The sequence below is a fragment of the Penaeus monodon genome, chromosome 11, assembly GCF_015228065.2.
Source record: "Penaeus monodon isolate SGIC_2016 chromosome 11, NSTDA_Pmon_1, whole genome shotgun sequence".
In the NCBI taxonomy this organism is placed as follows: Eukaryota; Metazoa; Arthropoda; class Malacostraca; order Decapoda; family Penaeidae; genus Penaeus; species Penaeus monodon.
In genome coordinates this window covers 30,340,341-30,349,760 of record NC_051396.1, presented here as the reverse complement: position 1 = coordinate 30,349,760, position 9,420 = coordinate 30,340,341, and the positions used below count along the sequence as shown (strand labels likewise).

At 41.6% G+C, this 9,420-nt stretch overlaps 1 protein-coding gene across 4 annotated transcripts in view; it reads right to left on the bottom strand.

Annotated features, from left to right (window-relative positions):
- Positions 1 to 1,349: 1,349 nt before the first annotated feature.
- The window catches only part of LOC119578894 (recombining binding protein suppressor of hairless-like), a 164,327-nt gene continuing 156,256 nt past the window's right edge, over positions 1,350 to 9,420 (bottom strand). For all 4 annotated transcript variants that reach the window (XM_037926558.1, XM_037926556.1, XM_037926557.1 and 1 more), the window contains 5 exons: positions 7,174 to 7,311; positions 4,739 to 4,992; positions 4,359 to 4,514; positions 3,930 to 4,115; positions 1,350 to 3,088 (listed from right to left, as the gene is read on the bottom strand). In XM_037926558.1, the coding sequence (XP_037782486.1) occupies positions 2,705 to 3,088; positions 3,930 to 4,115; positions 4,359 to 4,514; positions 4,739 to 4,992; positions 7,174 to 7,311 (1,118 nt within the window). In that variant the 3' untranslated portion in view covers positions 1,350 to 2,704. The remainder of the gene's footprint in view (positions 3,089 to 3,929; positions 4,116 to 4,358; positions 4,515 to 4,738; positions 4,993 to 7,173; positions 7,312 to 9,420) is intronic.

The following is a 9,420-nucleotide window of genomic DNA, read 5'->3' as shown; positions in this document are numbered from 1 at the left end:
ATCCCAAACCTACATTAGTAGCATTGCGATGCTAACTGGCTTGCCTCGGTCTTCCACTTTGTCAATTTTTCACATTAGTTTCATATACCATCCACTGCATGTGAAGAGAGGTGTTTCTACCTCGCTGTTTCTCCGCGCCATCCGCATCTGTGACCCCCAGTTCCTATATGGATATCGATTTCCTTCGTCGTTCTCCAAAAAGGTCTACCCTCGGCATGTTCTCGACTTTGCGTGATCCAGGGCACGGCGTACCTTCTACCACGACTCTTCATCTGCCCGCCCTCAGCCTACCCTACACTGAGATCTCTCTCTCTCCTCTCAACTGCAGGCTTACCTTTCATTAGGTGATCACTCTCCGTCGCACTCTGGGTCACACCAGCCCTCCCTCTACCTCGAAGATGGGCACCTTTGTTGTTTTTTGTGCCTCCTGTGATAAGCAGTACTTTGGCGACACAGGCGCCAGTCTCACTAAAGCGTCTGTCTCAACATAAATACACTGCATCCAGGGGACACAACAACAACGCCCTCTTCTGTCATAAATGGGACACAGGTCATCAGATGGTCAGCTGCGCGAAATAACTTCCCTTTCGCTGATGTCCACGCAAGGAGACTGGTGGAATCCTCCTTTAACAAGCTTCTGCCTAATTTCAACCTGAACAATGGCAGTTGTAAAAAATGCCTACACTCCCACTAATGGCTCGAGAAAACGTAGTGGAAGCCGCCACCGCTGAACCGCGTTTGATTAGCAAGGGCATCCAGTCCGGTAAGGGTGGTACTACCAAATAACCTCTCAACAATATATATATATATATATATATATATATATATATATATATATATATATATATATATATATGTGTGTGTGTGTGTGTGTGTGTGTGTGTGTGTGTGTGTGTGTGTGTGTGCGCGTGTGTGTGTGTTTGTTTTGTGTGCGTGTGTGTACACACAAAAACACGCACAGATATATAAAACATATACAAATATGAATATGTATATAAACCTGTGAAGCATTATATATATATATATATATATATATATATATATATATATATATAGATAGATAGATAGATAGATAGATAGATAGATAGATAGATAGATAGATAGATAGATAGATAGATAGATAGATAGATAGATAGATAGATATATATATATATATATATATATATATATATATATATATATATATATATATATATATATATATATATATATAATATAAATGCAAATACATATACATATATGTATATGTGTAAGCAACTGTGTGTACACTTCTGGTAGAGCAATAGTAATTGTTTTAAAATGTTAGTAGTGTTGCCTATATTAAACCATAAGGAAGAAAGAAACGTTTCTTACAAACTGAACTTTATTGCATGAATGAATATTAAATACTGTACATAAAGAGACTGCTGTACACTTATCACAAACTTTAATGTGTGCTACATCTGGGCAGAGTACCTGTGGCACTCCCCGCCCCTTGTGACCAAAAATTACACTCATTTTCTAACGTGAACTGTGACCTCGCGGAACCTGTGACCCTTGTTTATATGACTGTGAAATGGTTTTCCCTCTCCCAAATTTAGGATTTGAAAAATCTTCTTTTGACACTGTCGGCAATTATTTACATAGTAGTTACATACCCAAATACAAAACCTGATGTTTACAAATGTACAAAGCATGGTCTCTCGTCATATACTTTATGCACTATACCAATTCTAACATAGGTATAGTCTTCGATACATAAAAAACTGTCCTATTTAACAGTAGTTATACCATGTGATGCATATTTCACAATAGGTCTGATAATAGAGTTACTGTGTATGTTATAACGAAGAGGTGGACCAGACACAGCCACACTAACCTAACAGTACACTGCTGAACTTTTTAAGTGTAGCTTTCGATTAGCCCTACGAGTTTTGTGGCTATTAAAATTAATATATAGAATTAAAAAAAAAGAAAAAAAAATGAATACAATCTAATCCGATATTTACAAAAATAAAACAATACAAAAATTCACTCAAGAAATAGATCAAATACCTAAAGTTGAGATCTAAAAATACTTTCAATCATACGAGTACAAAAATATCACAAACAGTAGAAGGAACCTCTAGAGAAGTATATCAGTTGCAGCCAAAACCTTTGAATTTGAGTTTTCATGGAGTTACATTTCCCATTCAGTAAACAAATATTCTTTGCAAATTTCCTACACTAGTCACTAATTAACTTTGTACATTGAGTGTGGTCATTTTTTAAAAATGGAATGTCATGTACAGACGTGATTATACAAAACTTCGCAAATCCAAAACTATGTTGTACACACATCACGATGAGTAAACTTTATTTTTCCAATATGCTCATTACAGCACTTGTTACAGCGTCCGCCCAAGGAAAGAGTAAGGAATCAAGTTAACCCTCAAGTGTCCGACCGTGTACTGTGTTAAAACTGTCTCTGTCAGCAAGCACGGCGCAATGGGTTTTATCATTAACACTATTTCACTTCACTTTCACTGGGCACAAGCATGTGTTTCGGGAGCATTTCACAGCCCAACACAACAAACAACACAACACCGTATTTCTTTCATTTTTTTTTTTTACTGAATTTCAAAATCACCCATGACATAACATGCTGCTCCTGTAGTTCTTTCTTGCAGTATGTCTGTTTCATGGGCTTTCCTTTGTAAGCTTAGGGAAGACAGAGTCAAGGCCTTTAAAGATGCTGCTGCTGTTGCTGCTGCTGCTGCTGCTGTTGTTGCTGTTGCTGTTGCTGTTGCTGCTGTTGTTGTTGTTGTTGCTGCTGCTGCTGCTGCTGTTGCTGTTGTTGCTGATGCTGTTGTTGGGTAGATGTATGAAGTGGTTGTGAAGGTTCGAACTGTAGAGGTACAAGGGGGTTGGCTGGTGGCGAGGCATGATGGTGCGCGTGGGCGGAGGTGGGTGTGTCGTGCAGGGAGGCGGGTGGCAGGCGATGCTGGGGAGGTCTCATGATGTCGTCCGCCTGGGGACAGTGCTGCCTCGGGCCAGGCTCAGGTGTGTACGTGAAGGTAAGGTTGGTGGCATAGATTATGCCATCGTTACGGACTAAAGACACAGGCACTGCGAGGAGCATGAGATCTGTTGTAGTTCATTCGAAAGTCTAGTATGTATAATAAATATGTATAATATATTCTTACGATATACATATAATAATATATAGATATAATATATTATATATATATATATAATATATTATATTATATATATATATATTATATTATATATATTATATATATATATATATATATATATATATATATATATATATATTATATATATGTATATATATGTATATATATGTATATATATGTATATATATGTATATATATGTATATATATGTATATATATGTATATATATTTTGTATATATATATTATCTTATTTATTTATTTATTTATTTATTTATTTATTTATTTATTTATTTATTTATATTTAGTGTGTGTGTGTGTGTGTGTGTGTGTGTGTGTGTGTGTGTGTGTGTGTGTGTGTGTGTGTGTGTGTGTGTGTGTGTGTGTGTGTGTGTGTGTGTGTGTGTGTGAATTATATATATATATATATATATATATATATATATATATATATATATATATATATATATATATATATATACATACAGATACATATACACATACAGACACACACAACTAATTACTTTTATTTTCCCAATATGAACAATGTTGTTTGATAAGGAAAAGTTTCTGGCCTAGTAATGACCGAAAAAATACAGGACATACTTCCTAATGACAAAACTAAATAAAACACCTATAATTGTGTTTGCCTAAATCAATTTTATCTATAAAATTTAAAAGCCTTAAATTAATCCACAGTCCTAAATATCCGCACAAAATAAATTACAACACACACACACACAAAACCCCAAACACCAACAGAGTGTCCCTCACCTGTGTGGGCTGACGGACCCACTGCCACCCCCTTCGGAAGGCAGAGATGTCGGGTACAACGCAGAGCATCGACTCCTGGCAGCGATACATCGTCTCTGCTTCGACGTCGCCGAACCACACGCGCAGATTGGGGCTGAAGCTCTCGCCTGTGAGTTCCAACATGGCGACGTCACCACCTCCATTTAGCTGCGGACAGGAAATTTCGGAATGAGTATCTAAGAAAAATCAAAGAAGTGTCGAGAATCTGTAAGAAGTCTAACCTCATGTTAGCATCTATATAATTTAACCATAGTACATGATAAGGGGACTGGAAACACTGATTTGCTTTTCTTTCAAAATTCACATTACAAAATTCCGCCAAAAATGAAATCGACTGTCATAACAAGATCAGATTTTGCCAATAATAGAAAGAGAATATCTTATACTTACGTGCAGAGAATTGACAATAGGTACAGGTGTGACAGGTGCACGGACAGGACCCATGCCCTCATAGAACTGGTATTCGGCCTTGTCTGTGCTGATGATGGTCCAGGAGGCCCCGTCATTGATCATCTCCTTGTTGGGTTCTCTGGGGCAGGGGGTGGCCTGAGAAATCAAGGCGTCTTGTTAGTTGATTCGTAAAAATATCAAACCAGTTGCGAAATATGTGAAGAGAGTGATATCCTTCTACTATCACAAATGAAAGCGAATGTACGTATCAGTTACAACTCAGGTAAATAATGAACCAAGGAGTAAGAGAGGAGAACCAAACTCATAAAAACAACGAAACACAAAAGCCAAAGACAAAAAACAGGCCAACATGCTCTCACCTGGAACTGAATGATGCGCTCCTGACTGAGGCACAGGTACATGCGCTCGGTGTCCTTCATGTAGAAGGCGCACTTGTGCAGCTGCGAGACTGGGTCGTCGGCATCCATGAGGGCCGTCTGCTTGTCCACCTTCCGGATGATGAGTCTGGGCAGCGCCATGCCCGTCGCGGCGCACACCAGCTTCACCGTTGACCCGTAGTGGATGTACCCGTCGCGCACGCTGAACTCTTCGCTCTCGCTCTCGTTGTCGTCCACTGCAGGAGGAGGAGAGGAAGTGTCAAGGCGTTACTCTAGGACTGGTGTTGGGAAGGCCATTACAAGGCGACTGGCACTTCTCTGGGATTGGTAATGGTTGAGGGTACTCTGACAGTGTTAATGGGCGTGGTACTTTTCTGGAACTGTTCGTGGGCGTGGCGTTACTTGGGGGTATGCTAATGGGCTTACTAATACATGTGGCATTTCAGTGTTTTTTGAATGGATTTTTAATTCTTCAAGTTTAGTTTAATAACCATTATGAATGACAATTTATCATATCATATGATTTTAGCTGTATCATTGTCTTTCTATTACAGTTCTTAAGACATAAGGATTATTTTTTATCATTTTTTCTAAGGCTAATAGGCGACAAAGCAAATAAGTCTTTAAAAAATAACCAATCGATAAATGTCACCATTCAAAAGTTCACATGTGGGGAGCGCAAAGTATGAGTCGAGGCGCAGAGATACACCTGAAGTTCACGCCAAAACGCGCACGAAAGAAAACGTATCACCACCTCAGTACACGACGAAACAACAGAAATAAGTCAAATGAAAACAAAAACTTTCTACGGTTAAATGAATAAATTGAAATAATGCTCCCCCCATACAGAATGCAGTCGAAATGGAGGAAAAGTAGCGTTTTTTTCTTAACGGCTAAAATGACCTTCTTCAATCTTTAACCGCCCGAGACGAAAACACTGAAATCTTAAGACGGCGAGAGACATAAAGAATGCAAACATAACGTCCCTCTTTTACTCAGTAAATTACGATCTATAATGCCCGTGTGAAAATCCAAAATATCGGAAAGCCATTTGTGAAAGATGCAAGGCAAGCAAGCGAGAGATAAAAGTGCAAGGTGCATAATAGATGTGCACCTGGCAGGAGGCAGCGTCCACCTCAATCCTTCCCACCGTCAGCTGTTACCCCCTCCTCCCTCCCCTCCCCTCCCCCCCACTCCATCCCCGCCCTTCCGCCACCCCCACCCCTTCCCCAACCCCCACCCACAACATTATTCCTCCCTCATCTCTTCCTTCCCCCCTCCCTATCCCCCCCCCCCGCGCTTTCAACCACACGCGAAGACACAACTACACCGCGGTTGCATGTGCATCCACTTACGCCTGCGCCTCGCTGCAAATCATCTTGCACACATGTTCACAAACACGACCAAGCACACACTTTTCCTCTCCCTGTCTGTTTTTTTTTCTTTTCTCCTATCCCTCTCTTTCTTTTTTTTTTTCATTCCATCTCTCCCTTTCTTCTTTATCTCCTGTTCATGTCTCTATCCATGCATCCCTAGTTCTCTTTCCAAAATCATAAGTAAAACAAACACCCACCCCTCTCACCACAAACATGTAAAACGAAACAGTCGATTTGCTCTCATGTGAACCAACCTTGCACGTATCATAAAGACAACAGTTCAAACGACGCACACACACACACACACACACACAAAAAAAAAAAAAAAAAAAAAAAAAAAAAAAAAATATATATATATATATATATATATATATATATATATATATATATATATATATATATATATATATAAGTAAAAATAACTACGCGTGCGTACGTGCGCGCGTGCACAGGCAGGCACACACACACACACACACACACACACACACACACACACACACACACACACACACACACACACACACACACACACACACACACACACACACACACACACAAAAAAAAAAAAAAAAAAAAAAAAAAAAAAAAAAAAAAAAAAAGGCAAATTTATACGTGACGTAATTTCGGCGGCGGTCCTTCGTAGCAGCGTAACGCGCGCATAATCATTCCGTTTATGTGTTTATATCTGCGCGCAACAGAGGGGAAAAAATAATAATGATCGGACGGTAATAATCATTCAAAAAAGAAAAGAAAAAAAATGAAACGCACGCCCTCCCTTTTCCACGTGCAGCTCCCACGACCCTGCTGGCTGACTGACTGGTGACAGATTCTGCTGCGGAAATGGTTGTTGAAGAAGAGAAAAAAAAAAAAACAATCACCAGTCATTGAAATAGTCACAGTCGCAAAAAAGAGAGAGAGAGAGAGAAAAAAATCGAAGTCACTCCGAAAACAACAATCAGTTGTACGTAATAATAAAATAAAAAAACACCCAAAAAGGAGCGACAACAGCCGTCCCACGAAAGCCGCCGAGGAAATACTTACGCAAGTGTATCGTGAAGGCGCCCCACTGCGTCGACGAGGCGTGGAAGTTGCCGTTCTCGACGTGCAGGTACCGCGTGGACACCGTCTGGGAGCGCAGGCGGTTGAACAGTGCCACCTTCGTGCCCGACGCAATGCACACTGCGGGGGGAGGGGCGGTTAGTCTCGATGGCACAAGAGTCATGTAGTGAGAAGCTATTATACTGAAGCTGTAGACGGGTGTGTTCAAAAACACCTATCCATCCCTACGGTACATGCACACCTATATATGTTTGTGTGGGTTTAGCATATGCATAATTCGCGTGCACACTCGTACGCACACACGCATACACATCATTATTTATTAATACATAAGCTTTATTTCATGACAAAATCTGAAAGCAAATAAAGTCACGTATTGGCAATAGAAAATACATGTAAGTTAATATTCATTGATATAGAGGAAAAACAAACAAACAAACAAACAAACAAAAAAAAAAAAAGATCCTACATAATTAAGTGGAAATATGAACTTCTGATCAATGAAATCCAACTTGATCTAATCTTTTAAATATGCGAGGAAGAGTGAACTTAATATCCTATGTCAAAGTCTTTGGAAGGTGTATTGTGTAAACCTGTATTTCCTGAGAACTTCCCCCGATGTTGGCGATGATTTTTTTCAAATGTAAAAATTTTGTGTTGGGAGAGAATGACATAGACGACACTAATAAAACAACAAATCCCAAGAACACACACAAAAACAGGAACATAAAAAAAAAAAAAAAATCTATTCGCGAACAAAGAAATAAGAAAAGCGAAACAATTCGAGACCTCGGCGTGTGTGATAATTAACGTCGCTTACAAAAACAAGTCATAAATACGGGGCTTGTAATCGAAAGGGAGGCGGCGAAGGAAAGGGGTGGAGGGAGGGAAAGAAAGAGAGGAGGGGGAGGAGGAGGAGGAGGAGAAAAAGAAGAAAAAAGAGAAGAAGAAAAAGAAGAAGAGAAAAAACAACAAAAACAACAACCCGAATCAGGATCAACCAGAGCTTGACTGAGGACTCGCCGCGGGTCCTCGTCCACCGCGGCGCAGGAGTTCCGCATCGGACAGGTGACGGCGGAAACAAGGTGATCCTCCGGCCCGGCTCCCAGCCCCCAACTTTCAGTTTTCTAACCGCATAATCCCGGAGCAGCCATTACGGAGCTCCGTGCGGCGGAGGCGTAACCCTCCGTGCAGGTGTCACGCCAAAGTGATCATTACCGCCGGGATATATAGGGGCCACGACAGGACCCGATGGCTGCCTCGCGTTCTGCCCCTCTTCCAGGTCAAGAGGGGCCCGCAAATGATTGTAATTTTACTGTTATTACATCCAGTCGCGCACAGGGGCCCCTTCGCTCCGCCAGAGTAGAGCACGGGAGGACCCGGCGCTGCTTCCTTCCTCCACCAACGTGAACGCTGTGCCGAGTCCGAAGTCGAATTCCGTCACCATTTCATCGGACTGCAGGAAGGTCTTCAAGAGTTGAAGCAAAGAAACTTTTTTTTCTCTCTCTTACCGAGTTCAAGAAAGATATTATTTGAGCCAAAAGAAAAAAAAGTCTCCTTTAAAGAGTTAAGAGGACACAAGCAAGTCTCCCCTTCAAGAAAACACCGAACGAACGAAACTTTATTCCCCGCATTCCGACAGCCGCAGCAGCTTCCTCGACCACGGCCGCGAGGAGGTAGGGCTGCGCCACGCGCCTCGCCAAACAGCGTCGCGTGGCCACTTTCCAACGATAAATCCGGCAAAGTTTCGCAACCACCGCCGCCGTCGCCGCTTCTGAGACACGCAGCCACGATTGCGTAAGACGGTCGTCATTTCAAGACTGCTGGCGACGACGGCGCGTGTCCCTCTGAAAAAACACTCGCGCATTCCTGGTACCGCGTATGTGTGGCTTGTCATTTCGGAATACAAACGCAAATGCGTAAGAATCATCCCAATCTTTCCCTCCTCTGTCTGTCTGTATCGAAGCAGTTTCAAAACTTCCGGATTCCTTCCGAAAAGCCCACGACCTCTGCACATGCTCGCTGGCCCAAGCCTCGGGTGAAGTCGCACAACAGGTGTGTTACGTTCCTGATGAAAGGTCGGAAGAGGGAGAAGGGAAGAGGGAGAAGAGAAGGGACAGAAGGAAGAATGAGGAGAAGGGGAGAGGGGGAGGGGAGAAGGGGAGAGGGGGAGGGGAGAAGGGGAGAGGTGAAGGGGAGAAGGGGAAAGGTGAAGGGGAGAAGGGGAGA